The sequence below is a fragment of the Myotis brandtii genome, unplaced genomic scaffold (assembly GCF_000412655.1).
Source record: "Myotis brandtii unplaced genomic scaffold, ASM41265v1 scaffold344, whole genome shotgun sequence".
NCBI lineage: Eukaryota > Metazoa > Chordata > Mammalia > Chiroptera > Vespertilionidae > Myotis > Myotis brandtii.
In genome coordinates this window covers 1,691,412-1,718,500 of record NW_005363247.1, presented here as the reverse complement: position 1 = coordinate 1,718,500, position 27,089 = coordinate 1,691,412, and the positions used below count along the sequence as shown (strand labels likewise).

The 27,089-nt window shown below is 37.9% G+C and overlaps 1 protein-coding gene across 13 annotated transcripts in view; it reads left to right on the top strand.

Annotated features, from left to right (window-relative positions):
* MEF2C (myocyte enhancer factor 2C) overlaps nt 1–27,089 on the top strand; it is a 158,389-nt gene that overhangs the window by 111,734 nt on the left and 19,566 nt on the right. For 10 of the 13 annotated variants that reach the window (XM_014543952.1, XM_005871489.2, XM_014543951.1 and 7 more), the window contains 3 exons: nt 7,596–7,739; nt 14,825–15,011; nt 17,082–17,129. In XM_014543952.1, coding sequence (XP_014399438.1) covers nt 7,596–7,739; nt 14,825–15,011; nt 17,082–17,129 — 379 coding nt within the window. Of the gene's footprint in view, nt 1–7,595; nt 7,740–7,798; nt 7,937–14,824; nt 15,012–17,081; nt 17,130–27,089 lie in introns of all 13 variants that reach the window. The other 3 variants (XM_014543956.1, XM_005871492.2, XM_005871490.2) reach the window with 2 other exon arrangements.

Here is a 27,089-nt window from a genome sequence, read left to right as displayed (position 1 = left end):
TAGTATCTGACTCACATTCACAAAAGTGTCCCCCATGCTCTTACTTATAAGGTTTCTGATTTTCCTTATACATTCTGCCTGGAATACCACTCCTTTTGTTCTCCTTCTATGCCAAATTCTGTGCCTTCTCTCCTGCTACCCATTTAATCGCTGTGATTATATGCTTATAGCTTTTGTTCCTTAAAGATTTAATGAACGGTTAGTTTTTCTGACCTTCCATATTTATACCAATACCCCAATTTTTAAGTTTTCAGTATCCTGAGTTATAATCTATTTCCATACATTATATAAATTATGCCTATCCTGCATTCATTTCTAACTTTAAAACTGTACATTTCAAAAATAGTTTATAGCAGTTACTGATAAAGAGTAAAATAACTGACTTTTAATATAATGTGAAATAATATCATAAAATGGGGGGGTTACAGTTGCAGAAATATTGCACTGAGACTACTCTTTCTCCTGCTAACATCAGAACATTCATCCCTGTTTTGTTCACCCATCCATTCAGACTGTCATTAATGCTGCACACATTTAGTCTAGCGCATGCCAGGACCTGTGCTAAACCCTGGTGATACCAGATGACTAGTAAACGATCCCTCAACTCCAGGAGCTCGCTCATGGGGGAAAACAAAACAAAACGTGCTTATTTCAAATTTATAGTAAACAAATTATCTTAATCACATATTGCATCCAGAGGACCCCAGACAACACTTGACACATAGTAGCACTTAGTAATTGCGTATCAAGAGGTCTGAATCCCGCCCTGACCCAGTGGCTCGGTTGAAACATCATGCTGTGCACCAAAAGGTTGTGGGTTCGATTCCTAGCCAGGGCACATACCCAGGTTGCATGTTCGATCCCTGGTCAGGATGCTTACGGGAAGCAGCCAATGGATGTTTCCCTTTCTCTCTCTCTCTCTCTCTCTCTCTCTCTCTCTCTCTCTCATCAATGAAAGCATATCCTCAGGTGAGGATTAAAAAAAGAGAGAGAGGTCTGGATCCCACTACTATCTCTACCCCCAGTCAGACAGTCAGCCTTGGTCCAGTGGGGAAACCTCTGCATACACTCACAGTGACATGGGAATGTGTGCTCTGTTCACTCAGCAGGCATTTATTGAGCACCTACAGCATGGCAGCCTCTACTCTATATTGAAACTCCAAAAGTGGATAAAGGAAGGTGATTTGTTCATTGCCTCATGAGCTAGCAGAGGAGACAAACACATGACTAACAATGTGTGTTAAAGCTCTAGTAGAGAAGAGGATAAGTGGGTGCATGAATGAGAGGGGAAATTAATTCAGCCTTGGTGATAAGGGAAGTTTACAGAGAGGAAGTGATGTGTTAGCTCTGCCCAAGGAGGACTGAGTGCAGACACTGGTGGGCTCATCCCAGAAGCCAGCCTGAGCACGGACGTGAGGTGTGGAAGCCCGTGGCCTGTGCACCATTACTCCTCCCCTTCCGGAAGGCATGAGGGCAGACAGGCCAGAGGGTCCTTGGTGGTCTCGTCCAGAATTAAAGTACCAACAACTTTAGGAACTATCGCCTTCTGATGTTTATAGGAAATCAATTGTGGCTATTAGGAGGCAGTGGGTGGATGTTTCTTTATGTTCCATACATTAAAAGTCTTCAAAGCTTTAATTCATGTCTTTTATTTTTATTATTTTAAGTTGAAAAATTACTCAGTGGGAAAAAATATTTCAAGTCCAATATTAAGATTATCTTTTGAGGAAAGGGATAAAAACAAAAAACTATGAACATCTCCAGCTCTTCCCAGCCTTTCCCTGGTGGGAGTTAATATCTAGTTAGAATGAGCATTAATAACCTACAGAAATACAATGTGAAGGTGTACATTTTGCTTTTTTATAAAATCTTCATGACAAATGAATAATTTTTCATAAAATTTAATTTCAGACTCTGTACTAGGTCTGATTTGCTTGTCTAATGAAAGTCTACCTACTAATTGTACTTAACCTGCAGTATTTTAATGCCTTTTCACTTCTATATTAAGAACAAAGAACTAGGGCAGACAAAGCTCTCAGTTTTGATGATGAAAACCCGTGGAGAAATTTCTTGGCCCCTGACATTCCCCCAGCCTAAGTAATATGTGTTAGAAATCACAACAATGCATACAATATCATAGGTCAGTTCAGAGCTTTTTAGTTTGAATGTGTAATGCCTGCTTCTTTAAAAAGCACGTGCACACAACAGCACCCGGAGTACAGTGGGTTTCTGATCATTGTTTGCTGACTATGTTTTAAATGAAATAAGTCATTGGGCGCAGTGCTTAGGGCAGCCGCTCCCCAAACACGGCAGGGCCTGGAGCAGCAGCGCCACGACTATCCCACTCCACTATGGGAGGGTGTTTATGAAATACTCTCACAACTTGATACATACGCAGTATCCATTTCAGCCAGATCTCCTGCCCTTGTGTGGAGTTACTGCTTTGTAAAGAGTATTCAGTGTAAGAGCAGACGCTGATCTTCCTAAAGCTGTGAGAGACAAGCATAAAAATGATTTATTATCAGAGAAAAGGAAACTAGTTTTCTAAGTTGATGTCTTTCTTTTTTTTCTTGGCTTTTGTGTGAACATGACATTTACGCAGCTAACAGAAATAATTCCTGCATGTGCTCTTGACACATCAGCCCTCTGAAGTAAGGATAGTGCTGGCTGTGCAAGAAAGGCTTATTATTTGGGTTTTAAGAAAAAGGGATGAGTGTTTTTGGGATTTTCACAAAAGAATTTAAAATCTCTGCTATACAGTGGGCAGGTACAGAAAAAGAAAGGTGATGAAAATATACATTCTTGAGGCCTAAGACTGCAGACATGGAAAGAAATTGAATGGTCGGAAGCTTTTAATCTGATGGTGGTTCTCTGGAAGATGAATTTTACCTAAATAACAATAGTATAAATTTTATGGCTTCATATAACTGAAAAAAAAAAGGCCAGTGATCTAGTTTTTCCTGCCCTTGTGTGGAGTTACTGCTTTGTAAAGAGTATTCAGTGTAAGAGCAGACGCTGATCTTCCTAAAGCTGTGAGAGACAAGCATAAAAATGATTTATTATCAGAGAAAAGGAAACTAGTTTTCTAAGTTGATGTCTTTCTTTTTTTTCTTGGCTTTTGTGTGAACATGACATTTACGCAGCTAACAGAAATAATTCCTGCATGTGCTCTTGACACATCAGCCCTCTGAAGTAAGGATAGTGCTGGCTGTGCAAGAAAGGCTTATTATTTGGGTTTTAAGAAAAAGGGATGAGTGTTTTTGGGATTTTCACAAAAGAATTTAAAATCTCTGCTATACAGTGGGCAGGTACAGAAAAAGAAAGGTGATGAAAATATACATTCTTGAGGACTAAGACTGCAGACATGGAAAGACATTGAATGGTCGGAAGCTTTTAATCTGATGGTGGTTCTCTGGAAGATGAATTTTACCTAAATAACAATAGTATAAATTTTATGGCTTCATATAACTGAAAAAAAAAAGGCCAGTGATCTAGTTTTTTTGTTTTTTTTTACTAACAAGAAATAATTAATGAGAGACCAGTTTTAACCATTATATACATAAGGCACTTTCTAGTTGATAACATAATGCCTAAGACCAGAAATGAGTGCTCCATGTGGCATTCTTTTTCATTTATATTCCCTCCCGTAATGAAGTAGAATCTGTTCCGTACATCTATTTCATTAGAATTTTTGAAGCACCTGTCACCTATCATCATCCGTTTATATGGATTTCACGTTTTCCCGATGAACAAATGTAGTAGCGCAGGGTCCATATGGCCACATGTCTGGGAGGGGAGAATCCACGGGGTTTTTGGATTACCTGCCTGGAATCCTTTTCCCTTTCATTGTTTGGAGTATGTCACCTTCTGTCAATCTCATTACTTCTCTAAGAAGCGACTGTTCTCAGCTCACTGCATGACAATCGCTGCCTTGTGAAAACATCCCAGAAGCCTCTGCAGTCAATTGATCGACCCCAAAAGTGTCAGTCTCCCATGGAAAGCTGACTTCGGTCGGTGCACAAGCTCGCTCAGGATTTACAGAGTTCTCTGAGAAAAGAGTTTCTTTCGATACATAGCAAGAAAGCCGGTGCTTTCCGGAGATCTCTTGGCTTCTCCTGACATCCAGAATAAATCTTTCCAAAGCATAAGCAGCTGAGAGACACTTATGTAAATCCAGGACTAATAGCCCCTGTAAAAGAATAATGATTTAAGTGCCTATGTTACCTGACCAGTCATATTTGTAAAAGATCAAAGAAGCTTTCAAAGGCCAGCAGCACAGATTCTGATTTTACTAGAAAAAGGACTGAAAGAATAATGCTGATTTACCCATTTAGTAATCCCTTTAGTTTATATTAACTATTTATTGCTATGATAAAGAGAGACTGAGCTGAATCTAACGGTAACTCCCTTGTCATTAAACAGCTGTAGATTTTTAATATCATAAAGATAAGATGGCTCTTGTACTTCCACATTCACACTATGGTATTCAAGTTTGTGCCATCACTTCCATGTTCAGAGCTTTACAATTCCACCGAAATCGTTTGTTCTTGGCAGAAGTGTGTTCTACAAGCTCCCAGCTGAGGATAATATTTCTGAACAAGTTTTTCAGTGTTCTGGTTGTGTGATTATGCGAATTTGGAACTCAGTATTAATTTGCTTTTGGAGTTTGTGTTTGCATATCTCAAAATGCTCTTTTTTAAAATAACACAGTTTAACTTAGAACAACTCTGTAATGTAAAAGGTAGAGAAATTTCATTACTTAAGTACTGGTGATACTCGTTATAAGGAAAAGTAGTCAGATACAAGAATGATTTGGGGGGAGCAAATGAGCCCCTTCCCCCCCTTATTCCATCACTACCTTTTTCTTTGTGGGACTTTGAACCACCTGATTTGTTTGCCTAATAGTTTACATAATTCTTCAAGTTAACTATTGATCAAATTGCTTTTTTTTTACCGGTAACCTGATATGTTTTATTGACCCATAAGCATACCCTCTCTGTCTAAACTTGGACATCTAAGAAGTATCAATATTTTAACCCTATTTCATACTTAAAATGTCTCCACAGCCTAATTTTTAAAATTTTCTACCTAATTTATTTCAGTGTCCAGTCTACTGCTCTGGATGCATATGAATGGGAGAGCCCTATTCTGCATCTGACACTTCACAAATGTGGGGAAGCTGGGGTACGAGGCCGGGGCCATCATGCTTCTGGCCTAAGGTTTCCCTAAAGTCCTTATGGAAGGCTTGTGAGAGATAATGAGTTAATATTTGTGGAGAGCTTTCAATAACATGTAATTGATGCTTGAATTTTTATAAGCCAAACATAGTATCTACCCCCAAAAGCTTCGTAAGGACACTTAGCACGCATGTATGTGCCAGATGGATTGTAATGACAGTCGATAGGCCTCTCGTAACCCTAGCGTTCTGCTGTCAAAAATCCGGACATCAAAACAATGATGATTTTTATGATCAGATTTATTGGATAGAAGATTCAGATGCACATGGAAAAATCTGTCTGAATAAGACTTTAAATTAAAGGTTTATATATGAATATTCTTAACATACCTTATAGAAATATAGGTGAAGTTTGAAAAATAGCATTGATCTTACATATGTTTCTGTACATAAGTGAATTTTTATGAGAAATATGTGGAGTACGACACAAGAACCTCAGGAATTATTGTTAAAAGCTCAAGGATATCTGGAGATAAAAGCAGAAACACGGGATAATACAGCAAAAATAAAAGGGAAAGAAAATGCTCTTGTGGTTGAGATAATGGTAGCTAAAGAGTTTAAAATGAAGAAAATTAAGTTAGCTAAGAAAATTATTATTCTAATGTATTGTGAACTCTCTAGGAATACTTATTCTGGGTGAAAATGATGGCTCTAGATTCATGATAGGGGGACAGGTGGCCCCACCAATTATAAATTCCCCAAGACTGTAAATGTATATTTTATCATCTTGTGTCAAAATACTCATTTTAATATTCAAACATTTTACCACATAATAAGCTGTAACCATATGTTTATTTGTTATATTATACTACTATAACATTAATAAATATTTACAGAGCCACGGTGTATCATAGATGTATTAGAAATGGTAGCTTTCTTAGTATGATTTTAAGTGAAAATCTTCATTGCCCTGGAAACTAATTTTAAATAACTTTACATTTGTTACACACTGGTAAGAGCCAGGGAGCTTAAATTTTTTGAGTCTGACACCCCCTTTTAAAGTCATGTTGTTTTATTTATTTCCCCCAATTGCATGAATTAAAGATGGAGTGTTATCTCAGTTTTGAATTCCTTAGCTTGATGCCGCAGTGTTTGCTTTATTCGTTTGTGAATTCTCTCTTTAATAAAGATGAGCGCTGCTGAACTTTCCATTTATGAGAGACACTTAGGTACACAGCTCTTTGTAACAATTTTGGTAGTACCAGGAAAATTCAGAAATGTTGCTTGTCTATTCATAATTAATGTGTCGAGCTGTGTGATTAATCAGAAGTTTTATGATCTCTAAAAACATAACATTGTCTCTGCAAATCAGATCATATACCATCAAGTTGACAACCATCAGTGAGAGAGAGAGAGAGAGAGAGAGAGAGAGAGAGAGAGAGAGAGAGGAGATCCCAGGACTCCTGACTCCTATTTGCTGTTACAGTGTTCATTAGTATTTATCCTCGGTGACAGCTGAGACCAGCCCGGACCTACATTCAGGAGACAGGAGGCCCAAGATAAGGCACTGACTTGCCACTTTCATGTGTCAGGAGACAGGCTCAGAGCGCCCCGACCCAGCTGGAACCCGGAGGAGCGTGTGCCAGTTTGGGAGTTACTGACTTGGTTACCTACTGTCAGTGCTCCCGGCCTTCCTGACTCAGTTCCTGATAATGAAGCCCTAACCTCAGCTGTGTTGACGTTTCTTTCAGCCTCTGTGTAGGCAGAAAACTTCTCAGTATTATCAGTTTCGATACAGATTTTCACGACTATGGAACTCTAAGCAGACTGAACAGAGGTGATCCTCCTTATGGTCGCAGGGTCCGAACCTGCTTAATGGGTGCCCTATCAGGCAGTAGCCTGGTTCTCTTACTGCCTTCTGCTGCCAAGCGCACACCCGAAGGGGTGGCAGGAGACCGTGGGTGCCAACCGTCCCGTTAAAGTAAGGATCTGTTTCCAACATTTCTGCTTTTGCCATGGTCGCAGATTCTGAAATCATTGTGTAATGTCCTGACTTCTAATTCTTCTGTGGGAAAATAGAGTGTTGTAATTTCCCACCTTCCTTGTATTCTTCTGTAATTGTCTCTCACGGGATGTTTGGGGCATGTCTGAATTCTACATCATGAAACTTCAGCCCCCATAACTGTCTTTGTCCACTGACTGCATTCAGTTGCAAAAGGAATCTTTCCCTTTTATTTTTTCAACTAGTAATGAGTGTGTTATTGAAATGACTTTTCCCCCCGATGCTTTCCTTACCCTAATGTCATGTAGCAGAGGTAATAACAACCTGAAAATCTGGACAGCGTGAAGTTCTGTAACCGCCCTGAATGTCTCTGACAGCCTTTGTCTAGGACTGAACTTTCCACATTGTGTGTTTCAGACGTTGAGAAAGAAGGGCCTTAATGGCTGTGACAGCCCAGATCCCGATGCGGACGATTCCGTAGGTCACAGCCCTGAGTCTGAGGACAAGTACAGGAAAATTAACGAAGATATTGATCTAATGATCAGCAGACAAAGATTGTGTGTAAGTACTCAAAACGCCTTTCATTTTTTTTACTCTTGGTATTTCTCTGAACCTGGCAGGCCTTGAACAAGAAGGAAAACAAAGGCTGTGAAAGCCCCGATCCCGACTCCTCTTACGCACTCACCCCACGCACTGAAGAAAAATACAAAAAAATTAATGAAGAATTTGATAATATGATCAAGAGCCATAAAATTCCTGTAAGTACCCAAGGTAGATGGCTGGTCTGCTGATAACTGCTGCAGTAACATACCTTAACCCTCTCAGTGATGGCTTTGTCTAAGACGCATTGGAAAGTCAAACCAATAAAATAGCCATCTCATTCCACGGCAGTTCGTTTAGAAAGCAGACCCTAGTTAAAGGGCTGCTTCAACTATGGAATCTAAAAAAACTTGCCATCGAGTTCATTCAGAGATAGGAAACTCACAGGAGGAAGAGAAAGAAAGATCTATGCAACACACCCTGACTTTACACAATCTCTTAAACACACAGTGCACTCGGAAAACACCAGAACCTCCTTCTCAACAAGTTTAAGGACTTGCTGTAAAATACATACACATATATATGTACTGAGACCGGACGCAGGAGGGGAGCTGTCGTCCTCTCGCGTACACTGGTGATCATCACCCAAACAAAAGCTCATTTCTGAATAAAGCTTCGGCCCCTCCCCCCCCAACACAAGATACCCAGCAACAGCACTGAAGGGTTAAAGCTAATGCTCGCTGCAGGGAAAGAGACTGCATGAAAACCTAATGGTAAGATTTCAACATGTGTGTGTGCTGGGGTGATGTTCAAGCTTCATCAAAATATCCGCTTTGCCTACACCAACATTTCCCATGCTTTAACAATTGGCTCAGTTTTGTCTTAACCAAGTCAAAAATTGTCTAACAGTCCATCATATGCCTTGCCAGTTATTTGAGAGAAATAACTCTGCATGTATTATTTTGTTTGCCCACAGAAAGAGGGGGGGATGTACGTACCTTTTATTATATTCTGTCATCAGTCAAGTGGTGTTAATGGTGTGACATAAAGTGATGCAACTCAAGGCTCACATACTTTCTGAATAACCAGTGTTAGTATCTGAACCCTCCTTGTATGCAAGCTCCTCAGTAGGTAATTAATTCCTTTCTCAAGAAAAAAAAAAAAAAGCACACTTTGGTAAATTAGCCCAACATCCTCAACCTGGGCATTGAGGGAGACCGCAGTAAAAATATGCCTCCGTGATCACAAGTGCAGGTATTTGGGGATGAGAGCTCCGCCACTGCACTCACCAGGTGAATTAATGCTTTACATGTAGTAGGTGCACAGCTACCCTGTGTTGAGTTAAATTAAACACTTTAAAACTTATTTAGAAAATGTGTGCATCTTAAACTTTCTGTCTTCATACATACATGTCTGCTTCTTTTGTTAAGTGAAACAATGTCAGCAGTGGAGCTTTTGTTGAATTGCAGTTATTGATACACTGTATTACGAAGGAAAGCTAAGTGCTGTAAATTCTTAAAGGTTTCATAAACCGAGCACTACATGCAGAACAGCCACCGTGGGCACTTTATCAAATGAAATCGTTCCTATCAGATGCTGCAATGCCTGCTTGGTATGGCCAGAATTCTTAAATGATAAAATATCCACTGGGGTTTTTGTCTTGCCCAGAAGCAGGAAAGAAACAGCTCCTTGGGGCCAGTTTTTTTATTTCTTGCGGCCCGGGTTTCTCTGGCTCTACAATGCTAGTTTAAAGCAGGAAAGAAACAGCTCCTTGGGGCCAGTTTTTTTTTATTTCTTGCGGCCCAGGTTTCTCTGGCTCTACAATGCTAGTTTAGCTGCTGGGCACAAAGGTGTGTGAATGTAAGGTTTTTAAGGCGGAGCACGTCAAGTGTCTCAGATAGAAGGAATCCCCTGCACAGCTGGGAAAAGGGCAGCATCTGTAAGACTGCTGATCACGCTCCAGGGCGGTGATCCGAAATGTGTCTGTAGCTTTAACCCCAAGACTTCTGGGAGGATGCCCATATTTGCACATTGGATCACTTCTCCCCATGCTTTAGGGGGAAAGAGGTGTGACACATGCCTAGATTCCCTCACAGTATTTCATCCTGTCATGTAAAGAGTTCAGAATCAGGATACATGATTTCTTAAGAGGTGCAGTGGTGTGTGGTGGGGGATGAAAAACCACATGAGAGTTTATGGGCAGGGCTGTGAGAAGGAGCCACACAGCTCCGCGCTGTGCCTCCAAGTCTCCCTTTCTTTAGTAAGTGCTTCAGTCTCCAGGATGAAAAGCCCAGTTTTCGCACATCGCTTTCAGTTGCTGGAAGTAAATTTTGTTGAAAGTTTCCACAGCTGCTAAAACATTTACAGCGGGGCAAGGACACTCTGCCCTTTGTGTGGAGAGAACGTCTCCGCCTCTTTAAAAACATTACAAGGCTGTTTTTCTATTTCAAAGACCCAGTTCGAAGAGTTTCCCTTGTAAAATAGAAAATTTAATATTGCGATCACCTGTGGGTTCGATGTAATTTATGCCCATATTCCTCAACGACGTGCAATAACTCACGGAGGACTCGGAATCTTGTTGAGCAGCATTTCCTCCTGCAGGGTTTGCCCCGGTTCACACCAGGCTGCAGGGCAAGAGAAAACAGCTATGTTTGAGGAACCAGGAATTAGGAAATGGGCCGAAGGAAGGAGGGGCGGGTGCTAGATTGGTTGAGAGGGAACAGGAAGGAAGTGGGAATGGAGAGTTTCTATTTTCTTCAAATAAGGGACAGTGAAGAGAGAGAAACAGTACTGCCACTAGGTCAGGGAAGGGGTTAAAAGGAAAAGCACTTGAGATTATTTACATGCAGAGGAGGAATACTCGAAGGAAGGAAAAGGTTGAACATACAGGTACAATGGAGGTAAAATGGCAAAGCTCAAGGAAGGGAAGGAGGATGGGAGTGGAACAGGACAGAGCTGCGGGTGGGCCCAGGTGGAGTTAAGATGGTAGGAGGGTAGAGGACAGAGTGGGTGACCATCTACTGACCTGTATTTTGTATGTTGAGTGTGGCTTCTACAGATTTTGAAGGTGTGGACATTGTGAGGAGTTGGGGACAGAGAGGAAATGAGCAAGTATGTGCTGGAGTTGACAGGCAGCCTTGAGGAAATTTGGATACCGGCAATTGGTAGTCACTAGTCATCAAAGTTTTGTGATTCTCTTTCTCTGCTGGTTTTCAGCAGACTGGTAATGGTTGATCAAAAGTTAAGGGTGTCATCAGTGGCCCCAAAAAAGGGATTTGGTTCAATCACTCACACTGAATAAAAGAGGGCTTATTAACTAAAAATATTTTATTACAAATATTTGATTTGACTTTTTATTGGACCTTTCCTTGTGGTAAGTTTGGGAAAATAGTGGCTTTTGGATAAGAGTTCAGATACCTTTCTGACCACGATGACTCACTTCAGTAACCATGATCAATTTGTTCAGGGGTGAAAACTAAAAGCCTTTTAGCTGTTATGCCTGTATCTCCTAAAGCCAGGGCCAGCGTCATTGGCGTATGACCTGTGCAATTACACAGGGCACTGCTCTTAGAGGGCCACGCTTGGTAAAACGCTGTGCCATCACCTCCTTGAAATTCTTAATAAATTTTAACAAGGGTCCCCACATTTTCATTTTGCCCTGGCCCTGCAAATTATATAGCCAGTCCTGCCTACCACCTTTTTTCAAATACCCCAAATTCCCTCTTCCTTCCTGTCCTGAGAGCTCTAAAATTTTGAGCCTGGCTGGCCTAAGATCTCTGCAAGTTTGGAGTCTTTAACTACTTTTTGGCTTTCACTTTTTAAACAATATTTTTTTAATTTAGATGCTTTTAACTTCTCAAATTTTGAAAAGTCGAGAAGAAAAAGAATAGCAGCAATATCTCATAAACATGCATACATTAGTATAGCCTTTGCTTTCCCTAAAATGTTTAGATCCGGTTGGTCTCTTTAGGGATGCAATCACTTCAGGTCCTGGGAGGCTAAAAGATGTGCCTGGTTACATGTCTATTTATTGCACAACCTGGACTGCAACTGAGATTTCTGATATTAAGGCTGATGTTCTTTCTGATTCTCTGAGATATCTTCTCCGTGTGGTCATTTTTAAGCTTATAATTTGATTTCAAAATTACTTAGCCAGTTCCTGATACAGATAAGGAAAATGCAAAGGCTGTTAGCATATTTTACAACTTGTAAATTTTTGAAGTATGCTCTGGTATCAGAAGTATACCTGACTGCTATTTAGTCAGTCACAGGAGAGTTTTTATAATAATCAACATCAAATTGTTTATCGTCCAGAATGCTAGAAACTGAGTAATTCTTGAGCATGATGGTTGAGTAAGGGAGGAGTAGAGAGAGACATGTAATGAATTGTTTATTAGGGCACTTCAGAATTTATTAAATAATTATTAATAATCCCCTTTATATTGGATATGCATATAATCACTCAGGGGAAGGGGGGAGAATTAAGCTTTGCTCTGTACTGAGATACAATCAACATTCTGTAAAATATTACAGGGGATAGCCGGCCTTTAGGTATTCAGTAATAAACACTTGTAATTAGTAATAGTAAATATAAATTTAAAATTCTGTACCCAAATGATAGCTTTAAAATATCAAATCTGAGAAAATATGGACAAGGGGAGTCTTTAAGGTTTCTTTTTTCCTAAGACCTCAGTCACCGACTGGCAGTCAGTGAGCACACACTGTACTCCAACATGGTACTCACCACATCCCATTTAGTTCATTATTTTTGTGGTTCAAAATAATAAGCTACTAACATCCAGCTCTTACTTCACAGTATGATTTCTGATTGCAACATTCTCTTTCTATCAAAAAAAATTCATTTTTGTTGCATAGTGATTTAGTAGCAAAAGCAACAGGCTCAGCCACTTACTAGTTTGATGACATTGGGCCGCTTAATCTCACCTATTTTAAAAGGGAAGAATTATAAAGAATGTTGAAAGGGTTGTATCATATCATGTCTGTAGATTATGCAGTACAGTGCCTGCTCAACAAGTAACACACAGTAAATGCTAAGCTTATTCTTTGTAGGAGTACAGTGTCTTCCTAAAAATTCTCCTTTGAAGAGAAATATTCAGTTCACATAATAAAAAGTAGACTAGGCTCTGCATTACTTAGAGCAAAAGAGCTTTAACACCTTCCTGAAATGAGACCTTATTTAGCCAACATCAGAGTTGATTTCATAGTAGAAGGGAAACACGAGCAAAGAAAAGTGATCAGGAGATGGCCACCTCTGCCAACCTGGGGCCCAGCAAAGGAAAACACCCTGTCCTCCCTCATCCAACTCTGTACTTCTTGCTGGTACCACCACTGGCCATGCTGAAGCCAGGGGGCAAGGTGAGCCTGGTGGACACAGTCTGGAGGGTCAGCATCTGGCCCAGAGCAGTGAAGAGGGTGGACAGTGAATCTGGAGGGGCAAATGGAGAAGCCGTTGCAGTTACTTGTCTGTGTTTTCTCAGGTATACTAGAGTAATTCTTATTTGGTCTTTTAATAAAGGCAGACAATATTTTACTTACTCTACCGACATTTATTTCACAGCATTTGTCGTTTAAAAAGTCTCTGGAAATTTTGGGATATACTCACTCTTTGATACCTTATCAAACATTTATATTCCATTATGTCATGGTGTCTGTCAAATTATTTTTGTACCTTGTTTACAACAGTTAAAGCCTAATAAAGAATGACTGTGTTAATATAGCACTTGGACATTTTTATTTCCCTCTAAAACAATGAAGAAACAAAGACATGTGAAAGAAAAGAGTTATATAACATTTACTCTGGTCAATATCAACAGATCCAGGTCATGGAAGGAGAGAGACACAGGAAAAATAAAGAGTGAGAAATAAAAGGAGGACAAGCATAAATAGAGAATAATGGTGCAGTCATCACCAGGGTAAACATACAACTACTGCCGAGCGAGGCCAGTGTTGCAGGCCAGCCAGTCAGCCAGCAAAAGAAAACTGATGTTAGGATTACAGAGAAAAAAATGTGTGTGTTTTTTTTAAAAAAGAACAAAAAACTTTGAACCACACTCATTTATGCATTTAAAGTTGCCCAATAGCTTATTTGAAAACACCTGAGGGAATGTTCTATTTAAACTCCATCTCCAATATACATATTAGATACACACACATCCATTTTATACTAAGAATGCTGTGTGCGCTGACATCACTGGCCCTCTGGCAATATATTCAAACAGTATTTTCATTTGTAATGTTAAAAATGGGGAAAGAAGAGGGGGGAGTCGCAACTATGATTATCTAGTTAGGGCAAGCAGAAAAATAAGCATGACTTTGCTTAAATTGCCAAAATAATATCAGAAAAATCAATAGTTGGGACCTGATTACTCTAATTAAATAGCCACACAGCTTCGGTTCTCTAAATATTTGCCAACTGTCTCATTTGAGATGCAGGCCTTGCCAGTTTTCAGTGTTAGTATATCAGTGCAACATATACTCTGAACTACCATTTTAAAATATGGATTATTAAATGATATATGCTCTGTTGAATCTAGTATCTTAAAATGTCTATTATCTTCACAGTTACTTTCAAAAGACAGACTTTTTAAAAATAATAATTAAAGTATATGTGCTGTTCACAAGCCTGGAGATGATTTTATATCATTAAGCTTTTGCATAAATATGCTTCAATAAGCAATTAAGCTGAAGGCTCCGGCTTGCATTTCAATCCTCCTTTTTCTCTGTGAAGTCATCACAATCATGTACCTTTGATTTTGCAGTCATTTCTGCCACCAGATTCAGATATCACAAATGAACAATTATTACCTAATAGAATGGAATTCAAAGACAATGGAATCTAATGAAATGGGGCTTTGTTTTAAACAAAAGTGGAACGTTTTCTAATAGTTGCATAGAAGGAGTTCCAAGCACATTAAAGAAATCAATTTATGATGTGAACATCTTGAGAGCTCTTCTTAATGGTCTTCTAGACACCAAGCAGTCTGGAATTTGAAATTTGTCTTAGAAAGTAAAGGCTGTCTGAACTTGAGAGCTTCTGTTTCTATTCTTTCTTTCTTTGTAACCCCTTTTATTTTCTGCTCGTATAGGCTGTTCCACCTCCCAACTTTGAGATGCCAGTCTCCATCCCGGTGTCCAGCCATAACAGTTTGGTATACAGCAACCCCGTCAGCTCACTGGGAAACCCCAACCTTTTGCCACTGGCCCACCCTTCTCTGCAGAGGAATAGTATGTCTCCTGGTGTAACACATCGACCTCCGAGTGCAGGTAACACAGGTATGTCCTCAGAAGAACACAATGTGAACAGGTCATTGGAAGGAGCCACTCTGGGCAGAAAGGCCATTTTATCTGCAAGTTTTCCATGTGTTGTATCCCTTCACTGCTAGGTCTTCAGCATGATAAAGCCTAACCCCACGAGCATATCTTTAGAAATCTTTTATAATCTTGCACTTTAGCTATTCAGCCTCTGTATCACCGATCTCCTCATGTGGCTATATTTTGGCCACATGTTTTCTCACACAGAATGTGCTCTTCTCATCTACTAGTAAAATGCCATTTTCTCTCCTCACTAGATAGCACTTCTTCTGTGAAACCTTCCCCTGTGTTTTCTTATGGAATATCCCGTGGTCAATTTTTTTTTATTTATACAGTAATTTACTTATACCATAGTGGATTTATGGCAAAAAGAAAATGTGGTAGGATAGCATAATTTATAAGAAGTGTGAAATAAAAACAAAACTAAGTCAGAAATGAAGAGCACATCATAAGGACATTACACCTGCCATAAATTTGTGCCTGCACTTCTAGGAGATCTTTACTGTTGTGCAATTCACAGTGTCCCATAGACAAGAATTTATTACTCAGGAAAACTTCAGCCACTCTTATACTCGGACCAAGCAGAACACATTATGTACTATAATGAGTATGCATCTATTCTTCCACTGGATTTAAAGAGATTTTAAGGGAAGAGTGTCCTCTTGATTTGCCAGACTCACAGTAGAAATTAAGTAAATGTGTATTGAATATAACTGAACAATTCCTTCATATTTTCAAAAGAAGCACCACATAAATAATTGTATTTATAAATCATGTGCATCAACCATTATATATTTATATTTGGGGGTTTTTAAAAAGCACTCTATAGGAAAATATTAATACTTCAGGCACAGATAACTGTATTAAAAGCAATTTATTCACAAAAGAATACTTAAATATCTCTCATAATTAAAATTAAACATATAGTTAGTAAGTTTAGTACAGAAACTTTATATAGAAAATACAATCAAAATCAGTCCTATAAAAAACCTTGATAAATCTTGAGTCTGAAAGATGTGGATAAAGGACTTTATTATACCATTCTCTCTGCTTAGAAAAATGATTGAAATTTTTCATAAGCATTTTCAATAATCAATACCTTTCTTTCAGATCATACTCAAATGCAGTTGATTTTCCTATTTGATGAACTAGTGCTCATTTATTTTTTAAAATCTCATACTTTATTTATAAAATATTATTCAGTTAGAAATAATAAACATTTTCATAAAATGTAACAAATGTTTTCTTCTAATTCCAAAACCAGAACTAACTAATAATTGTACAGTGTCACTTAGAAGCAATTACAAAATAATCAGCTGTTATTCTCTGTGTGTTTATTTTTTCATTTTGGCTAAATCTTATTCCTTAAAAACTAACAGTAATTATTATATTTAATATCTTATTGAAACACTCCAACTCTTAATATAAACCTTGACAAATTTCAAATTACTTTCTTAAGTTAGCCATGAATAAGCCTAAGTTTCTAAATTTGTGGCCAGTGAAACCTATTTTACTGTGTCAATAAGTAAAATTCAGGTACTAAATAGGTCATTCACTGTAGGTAGATTCATGAAATGACCAAGATCCTGGACAATTAACACTATACAAAATTAATTTTATAAAATATGTTTTTAAAGAATTAAGCATCAACTCTATGGTTATTTGAATATACAGTAAACCTTACTGTATTTTTTATTCTGTACTCTCTATAAAACATCCCCTTAGGAAAAACTAGACTTGGAAATAATAAAAAATTCAGAAAACAATTAAGAAAAAACTGGATCTTTTAAATATAATTTTTAATGTAATTTTTCTTAAAAAAAGATTCTGCAAAATGTCAGTGGTTGAATGTATTTTTAATGTTTGAGCACAGCATGTCGCAATAAAACAAATGTCAGCCATCTGACTTAGGTAATACTTTACAAATTTAGGACTCTTGAGAGAGGACAAAATACTGGGGTTGCTAAGGGCAAAGTGTGCTGTTCTGCTGCTTTAGCCTTGCTCCTTTTGATCTGCGTCTTTCATCCGTAGGTGGTCTGATGGGTGGAGACCTCACATCCGGTGCAGGCACCAGTGCAGGTGAGTGGAGACTTCCGTACTGCTGTGTATATCATTGTTCAGGGTTCTTTTACTGGGAGATTTGCAGGAAGTAAGTCTTGAACCCAGTGAAGTTGAGAGATCTGTGAGAGGCATGGAAAAATGGCCCCAAGAATTCCTAAAGCACTTTTCTGGACAGGAGTGGCTGGATAGTCACTTAGAAGAAGAATGTTTATTAACTAGAAACTTCAACTAGTCAATGTAGAGAATTGAGGGCTCTCATCAAATCAATTTAATTCTAAATACCATGTCTAGACATGAGTGCCTATACCCATCTTTGCCATTTGAGGTCTCGGTTAATCATTTCACGTTCAATGTGACTCCCTTCCTACCCAACAAAGTACCAAACTCCTCTACATTTCTAAAAGAGAATACAAAAAGAAAAGGAGGGGTGGGGTTATAATCATTTAACAGTAATTTAATAAACTAAAACCATTTTTGGTGTTAAAATGAGGTCTTAGAGAATGTAAATATAGTGCAGACCCCAAAAAAGCACTTTAATACAGTGGGGCCTTGACTTACGAGTGTCCCAACTAACGAGTTTTTCGAGATACAAGCCATCTCTCGGCCGATTTTTTGCTTTAAGTTGCAAGCTAAAATTCGGGTTACGAGCCAGCTTCAGATACCCCACCGCTAGTTGGCACAGCGAATGTCACAGTGAACACCACAGCATCAGCCCAGCATCACGTGTCTCACTCGTTCACTGTTGATTTGACATACGAGTAATTTGCGTTACGAGCTCCGTCGCAGAACAAATTAAACTCGTAAGTCAAGGCCCCACTATATATTTAAGCTTAATATCATCTTTCACCATGGCCTGTTGTATCATAGTGACATCTCTTCAGAGTTTCATGTTAATTCATATCATTGTGATTATTCAGATACTGATGTCATTTTTGATTCAGAAAACAATATGCTAACTGCAGTTTACTATTGGCATAACAAGTAACCATGGTAATTCCTGCAAGCTGGAACATGCTATCCATTTAAAATAGTAGGAGGCAGGCATGAATGACACAAGGTTATGTTTGAAATGTCAAAAAATTCAAGTTTATTGAAATATCCATGGACAGCCTAATTAAAATATTTTGCCAGGATCCAATATAATAGCCTGCTAATTATAAGAAAGAAGATAAAGAACATTGGCATAGGAAAACATTTTTACAGATATACCCATCTGGGGGTAATGTTTCTCACTTCTGATGTTGGCTCTTCCCTAATTCAGTGAGTAATGAAGAAAAAGTATTAGAAGTATACAGTGAATTAGTAAGCAGAATCAATGGCACTCCTTCCTATTTTATCTTTCTTTTAAAAATTAGAGTCGGATTAATGAGTAGACTTAATGTACTATTTTGCTGGAAATTGAAATATGTTCATTTTTCCCCTCAAAAATTACTTTGTGGCTTGTTGCCTCAACATTACAGAACCAGATCCAAGCCAGACCAATGTCTCTTGGATTCAAGTCTCTGGCAAGCACTATGGTCAGCAAGAATGGTGGGGACTAAGCATTGGGTTGTCACAAATACCAAGAAAAAATAATATCAGGAAAATGCTTTACATGTTATGATATTCTATCCAGTGTCTTGCTGCATCCATTTGCTTGCTCTTATGGGAACAGGCAATAGTGGCAATGAAAGTTATTAGAAGTAGTAAAAAAACACGTGGAGTGGGGGGAATGAGTTACTCAGCTTTGATGGAAGTGGCCTCTTATTACTGCTTAACAGCTAGAATGCATTAGAATCCTATATAGAAGATGAGAAGTGCTTGGTTGTTCAATTATGCTGTCATTGTCAATTGCCTGACAGTCCGCTAAGTTTAATGGCACTCCAGGGACGGAGAAGGTACTCAATCTTGTAAGCATAAAAGTTAGCCACATAGAGGTTATACGTCATTGAACTAAAAAAGTCTTACAAGCTTAGCAAATTCATCCCTCCTACTTCAGGATGTCTGCCACATGGGCATGAGAATCTTCAGTTTCAAAAATAGTCTAAGAAAACAGAAAGGAAAACGCTCAATTGCTCCACCCTCATGCTAATAAGTATTATATTTTTCTGATCGTATCTTGTAGCCATGAGTATATAATTTTCACAGTTTCTATCTAGTTGTGAAAGAATTGCTTCCCCACTTTTTTAAAAATAGAGGAAGAAGCCCTTTCTAACTCTGCTTCCACGGAGCACCTGTTGCAGATGCCAATTAGCCTTGTGCTTAGCTGTCATGTCCTGCTCACAGGCACAGCCGTCTTCCCTTCTTTCTCATGCTGGACAGTATCATATGTCGAAGCTGAATATATCTGTGCTGATGTCAGAGAATCACATAACACCGGGGGAAACAAGGCCAGCCAGAATGTCTCTACATTTTCAGAAAAGAAAACTGAAACAAAATGGCCAAAAGATACCTTCCCAATGTTGAATACTGTCATTGAAACACAAGGTCTCAGATAAAGTGAGAACCTCTGAGGCCAAGTGGCAAGGCTGCAATTAAGTTCAATAATTTTCAGTCTTTTTTAGTTTTTTTCAAAATCAAATCATCTGAACTTGTAAAAAGGATAGTCTTGAGAAGGAAGTAAATTTAACATTTATTGTGTGCCCATGAATACCAAAAGGCCAAAGAGAGAAGCGTTCTCTTTTTCAGCTCAGCTCAATCACAAAGTACAGCATCTTTCCCATCCAGTCCCTGAGCCATCTCTCTCCCTTGTGTCATCACCAGCAAGGGACTAAATCTTACAGACTCTGCCTCCAACGTACTTCCTCAGTCTGCACCTTTCACTTCATTGTTATCGCACTCCCCTGGATCAGGTTTATATCAATACCCAGGCCCCCTAGTTCATCTCCCTGCTTCGCATTGCATCCCACACAATTCTCATCATAACTGACTAGTCTTTCTCAAAGCCTTAAACTAATTGTAGGTCATCATTCACAGGCCTGAGATCCAGCAATGGCTTCCCAGCTCTTTCAGAATTAACCCAGAGCCTCTTATCTCTGGCCCAACATGCTTTCCAGTTTTACTCCTTCTTACCTTCTGCCACCAAGAACCCTTCACTCCAAGTCTATGATCGCAAACATTTAAATTGCTCTTCCTGGGTGCTTTATGAAAAGTAACTCATTTATTCTCATAACAGTCCTTTAAAAAAGATATTCCTTTGATGCCCTTCTATAAGACAGTGGGACTGAGGCACAGAGAGGTTGAGTAATTGGCCAAGGTGGAGCCCAGGCAGTCTGCTTCAGAGTCCAGGCTCCTAGCCAGCTCGTTGTGCTTCCACTTTCCAAATTGCGCTGAGGCTGCTTGCCTTCACATATACATTCCTAGCACTCCTGCTGCAGGCTACTGAGCACTCCTCGTCATCCCTCAGAATTCAGTTCAGCCATTTAGGAAACCCTTTCCTGTCTCTCCCAGAAGGAATTACACACCTCTCCTCTATTCTCCAGTGGCAGCCTGTACCTACACTACTTATCTCATTGCATTGTCATTGTAAAGTCTGGGCACATTTCTCTCTCCTGGACACTCAACACTCAGGGCAAATTGTCTCTTATTCCGTTTGTAATCCCAGCTTGAAACATAAAAGATAGCACGTGGTAGATACTCAGTAAATTTGTTAGCTGAATAAAGGAAATTTTGATCTTATAGACATAAATTTTAATAGTGTTGATATAAAAAACAAAAATAATATTTCAAAGAAATTATGTAACTTGAAATAAAAAAGATATGCCCTTTATTTGTAATTCAAAAAATAATGTATTCTTCTGATACTGTATACACTGAATAATGAATTAATTACTTGTTTAAATGGCTGAGCACCATTGGCCAATAAAGTTTTACTAACTTCTCTAACATACTTGATAGAAAACCCATAGAGCTAATATATAGCAGTAAATGAGAAATTTACTGGGTTGGTATCTCAGACCATCACAAATCACCTCTTAAAATAATGAACCTCTTCTTATCTTATCACTTGAAGCAGTTTCAAAGAAAAAGACAAGTGGAAATAAAGAAGGAACAGGATGGGGTTGTACTCTTGCTATAAGAGAAATATACAGCAAGTCATTATAATACATTAGCAATAGTGACATTTCTAGGTTTCAGTTGACAGTTATTCATCCACTACTTAATCCTTTTCTCTCAACAACCAAAATGAAAAGTCACTGCTTTTAAAATTACATTTTGTCATATCTCTGCACATTAAAGCTTTTAACATGCTAATCTTAGTGGTTATTGATGATTGTAAGATCAAGCTCAGTTGAGTTTTCATCATCATTAGATTTAATAGAAATAACCATTAGAACAGCAATGTCTTGTGTTGGATTATTCACTGTCCTATTAGTACCCTTTGTTTTGATTTTGAAAACATGGTTTCTTTGTATTGAGTAGGAAGAACAAGTATACTCAAGGATTTACTGATTTGTGATTGAGACTGGAGAGAGAGAGAGAAATCCTTTAGGAATCTCTGAAGTTTTAAGAGAATTTTACAATCTACATAGCTATTTGACAATAAGGCAAAGGAGATTTATGTATATTGGTTAATAATTTTAATTGGCATTTATTGTAAATTAGATATAATTTTATATAAAAAGAAACTAACAGCTGTTATTTTGATTGTCAATTGTTTACTCTTTTATGCATTTGGTTGTCAAGCATTGTCACTTCCAGAATGCTTAATTTATATCACTGAATACATGGAGACTTGGTGGCAGTGAACGGCTGCAGATAAGTCACTGAGCAGTGAATAAGGAGACCTGGCTTCCAGACTCTGAAAACACTCCATCTAGCAAGACCTTAGACTTAGAACCTTTGCACTTAGTACTTATTTTGGGGATAAAACACTATAGTGTCCATTTATAAACAATGTGTTATGATCATATAATAAAACTTTAATTACATGACTTATTTTGAAATTCATTTGGCATTGAAAAAGAAGTGTTTATCATGTTATAAAATGGAACTAAGTGAGGAGACGAAAAGGCCATACAATGTGTATTATTCTTTACCAGTACCATTGTTTTTCAAGTTTTTGTTTTTGAGAATACTTACCAAAAATTTCTCAGCTGACTCTCTTATTAGCCAAAAGACTTCTCGGAAATTCTTACTCAGTAATTTAGAGTATCAGTGAAGTGGTTAAAAATTTAGTCTAGAAGGATTTGCTTTGACAAGTTTGCATTTTTTGTTGCCTAACAAAACACAAATTCAGGTTACAATACTCAAGAAAGGGAGAGGGATACCACTTAATTGCTCTCAAATAGAAAACTATTTTTGTTATGATAGAAATATATTTTTATATTACTTTTTGAAATATTATTAAGCAGCATGTGAAAAAAATCTAAATTAATAGTTGAATTCTTGTTTTGAAAGTATTCTGTTAGTTTGATTTGTTCTGAAAAAAAAAATTCTGAGTTCATTTGCAGTTTTACCTTGGGAGTTCACCCAAAACACAAATAAAGACCCAACAGCACTGCTTTATTAGTATCTCTGAAATTAAGTAACAAAGATATTTTTAACACAAACCTAAGTTATCTACATTTATTAAGGGGAAAGAAAAAAAACACCCAGTCTTCTGGTTGGATGATCTACAGCATGTGATATGCAGCCACTGCCAAGAAAATGTGTCCACCTTCCATATTCAAGACCTAAAAAATTACAAATAAAGCAGTACCTTCATACCATTCTCTAGGGGCTGATGTTGAAGTAAGAGAGGCAGCTTAAAGAAAAGACAAATGAAAATGTTACAGGCTAAGTCAGGATACCATAAAGTCTGCTTTCAACCATTTTGGTTTGACTTCATTCTTAAGGCGTTTGATTTCTATAGGGAAAACATTTTTTTAAAATTATATCTTCCTAGTGTTTTAACAGATTTTAGAGTCCTTTGTAAAACATGATTTCTGATCTCACAAATTGTATCATTTTTATCCCCTACCCTCCTGTTACATTCAGTAAAGCAATGTGAAAATTGATCTCTTCACTCATTTTTCATTGCTTTAACCAAGAATATGGCTGAAAATAAAACTTTGATCATTTTTAATATCAATTCAGGCAGGTAATATTTTCTCCTAAATTATTAATTTTACTCAAATTTTCTTTTTCTCTTAGCAGTCTTGTTTTTTTGTACACTATTGGTTTCTCTCTTCCCTGTTTTTGACATCACCATAAGGCTTTATTTGGAGATAACATAGAAAGAAAAGCTCTTCTCAGAATCATCAGTGATTTGAAATTGTGCATCAACAGACAGCAGATGCTGAAGGAGATATGTGGTTAAAAAACCCCTCTTTTGGAAATCAATTTTTTACCTACCAGGGACTTTTCAGGCCTTCAAGGCTGTCGGCCAAGAGTGTAATTTTCTGTTTTTAAATAAAACTTTGCCAGTCACTTGAATTTTACAGTTAGACTTACATAGTATGTTTCATTTTAATTTCAATTCAAAGCCTTATAGTCATGATACAGTCTCATATTTGAAAGATCAAATCAAATGTATTTAGTTTAAAGTAAACTAAAGAAAATTATTGTACCAAAACCTTGGATAAACAATTTCAATTTTTAAACTACAGATGTGTCACTGGGAAGATTTATTAAGGGGGGAGGGGGGCGGGAAGCACCTAGTCTTCTGGTTGGTTATTATTGCTCCATTTTAATTGTTTTAACCAAACTTAATATTAACTTGTTTTAACCTCCTTTCACAATTTTGTTTACCTTAGACTCCACTTACAACCTGCACTAACAGTAAAGGACTGATTGTGTTGTATTTATAGTGTGTGCGGAAGGGGAGCCCTGCTATATTGATAAAGATTATCATAGTATTAATAGCAAATCCAAATCTGTGGTCCATTTACATATTAAAATACATTCATTTACATGACAATCATGAAAAAGGAAACTTTCGTTTAATATTAAGCAACTCAAAGAAAACTATGAAATCATGGACTAAAAATTTTGCTCAAGCAATAATTTAGGAAAATATTCCAGAAGCAGATATTGAGAATAATAAGATAATCAAGGAAAACATGTGATATCTGGGTTATTTTAGGGATGACATTATTGCCCTTGGAAAGTCTGTGAATTCCCATTTTGCAGGATTGTTGTGAAACTTAAATGAGATAACCAATGCATCGCACCTAGCAGTGTCTGCCCAGAGCAAGTGCGTGCTAATATATGTTAGCTATTGTTAGCATCACAGTTATTTATATTTATCTTTCCTAAGCAAAAAATAAAGCTTAGTGGGATGCAGTTCCAGTAACATTTCCTTATTGTGCAAGGCTTCACAGAGGTGGCTGCTGCGGCCCCTGCCCTCAAGGGTGGGAGTGAAGAGCGTCTGTTAATAAAGCGGAGGCAGAGTGGGAGCACCGCGCAGTGCCATGCAACACATTTCACTTTGCACATGATGATCTTCTGATGAGTTTGCAGCAGTGTAACTGTTCAAACCACAAGTAATTATTCATTCTCTTCTGTCACGTTCTCTCTAATTTATACTGTCTCAATATTTTTGTTTATAAAAATGGCTGAAAGAATGAGCGACTGTGTCAATAATGGAGACACCCCCTCATTTTTAGCAAAGAGACAGCCCCAAAATCACAAGAAGTGAACAATTAAGTGAGTCATCAATCTATCATTCATCGTTAAGTGGAATTTTCTGAAGATAGTGAGGCTCAATATCATTTTTATGGTGCAATTAAAAACTATCCCTGCAGTAAATCAGTACTCGGAGCAGAACGATATTTTGAGTGCCCTTTTGCACTGGCAACATCAGATTGTCAATTTCTTCCTTATTTGCAAGTGGAGCCTTTATTCAGAGAGAGAGGGAGAAATATAAGGATTCATTCTAAATCTGAAACATCGGGCTTTTGTCATAATGTGGTGGGAGCAGTCTGTGTTTGGGATTCAAATCAAACAAGTCACAGAAGCTCCTGAACCTCAATTTCCTCATCTGTCAAAAGTCGGGGTGATCATGCTTGACCCGCATGACTGGTAGGACACATGAGCAAGTGGCTTGCAGCAAAAACCTACTTTATGATATAGACTCTTGATCTTTGGAGAAGCAACTCAGTAATAAGTAAAAATTCTTTACTTCTGCCTCACAATCCAGAGCTTATTGTATGTACTGAAGATTTGAAGGTCAGTATCTAGTTGGCAGATAGACTTAATTTCACAAATGGTACTAAGCAAAAACACACCAAGGACAAGTGGGGTAGATATGGGATCCATGAAGGTCTGATTTGGCTTCGGGGTGACATGGTCAAGCAGAAGAGACAAGTTTCTGTGTAGAATGTCTGCTGCCCTCTAACTGTTATAGCCAAAAATAGTCTTGGCTCTGGTGTATTCTTGGGGTATTTTTCTGAGAATACACCACAAAGGTTCTGAGGTTTCACAGGAGTCTCTTCATAGTCTAACATTATGCATTATTACATTATTTCCCTAAGAAACCCCCAGATAGAGTGGAGCAATTTTATGTTTAAGAATCTGTAATCAGCAGTCTTTACCAGGATAAGAATCAGAAATCTGCTTTGCAAACCCCCATTCTGCAGGAGGCATATTGAAATTTTCATCATTCCCAGATTTCTGACCTCCAGATGTTTTGTGGTTGCCTTTTCCCTTAGAGCTATCCCATGGAAAAGGTCTCCTTGTCTCTAAAAACAAAAAATAAATAAAAATTAAAAAATAAACTGTGATTCACAACAGCTGAATGACTTATAGTTCCTAGTGCTTTTTTTCCTGAATCCTCACCCAAGGATATGCTTATTGATTTTTATTTTTGTTAGTAAGAGAAGCAGGGGGAGAGAGAGAGAGAGAGACATAGACAGAGACAGAGACAGAGACAGAGAGACAGACATCCGAAGTTAACTATATGTTCAGTTTCATCTGACCAGTTTTCCTGTGGCAGTTTGCTTCAAATTCTAAAAATTGAGATACCATTAACAACTTCCTGAACAAATTAAATTTTGTACCCCTATATATAATTAGAAATTGTTTTCCAGATAACAACTAATAGCGGATACTATAAAATACTGGGCATTTCAGTATCATTTTAGTGGTTTGATGGAGGCTTGTATCTTAAATTGACACTAGGTAGTAAACATCTTTACCCTATATTACAGGAGAGATTATTGACTATGATATTATAAAATTTACTTTTAAAAGCATACTTAATTATCCACTTGAATAGCACATCAAAAGTTCAACAGCTGCTTTGACATTTCGTGTAGCTCAACCCAATATTTCCTGTTTGTAAATATTTATTTATTCAGAGGGAGAGCAGAAATATTGTTTAGAACATCACCATTCTCTGCCTCTTTATATAGGGGTGGGCAAAAGTAGGTTTACTGGGCCTTTATGACATTCTTTTGAGATAATAAATCTATTCTAATGATCATACCCTGCATGTCTTTTTCCATACGAGCAACTCTAAACCTACTTCTGCCCAGCCCGTATAAGTTCAGCATCTTCTGAACCCGAACAGTGGTTATGATGGCCAAGTTGACCATGTAAGGTCTTTCTCAAGCTTCCACATCACCTCTGGCTCAGGAGAACCTTTGAGTTTCAATGTCCCTGGTCTCACACTTCATCTGCTCCCTCTGTTTCTTTGTATTTCTGCATTTTAGAATGAGATTTGACACAGATGGGTTTTCAGAATCTCAGAGTGTGATTGATTCTCAAGGAGCCGGGGCAGTGTAGTACTTCAGAGTGTGAACTCTGGACACACTGTTGGGTTCAAGTCACACTCCACCAGTTGATAGCTGTTTGACATGGGGCAAGTTACTGGACCTCGCTGTTCCTCATTTCTCTCATTGTGTAATCCAAGGATCCTATTAGTACTTCATAGGATTGTTGTTATGAGGATTTAAAGGTGTTTTGTATTCACATATAATAGCAAACACTTATATAGCAGTTACTAGGTGCCTGGTGCTATTCTGGGTACTTGATGTGTATGTTTTATGTTGTTACTAGTATTGCTAAATAACACTA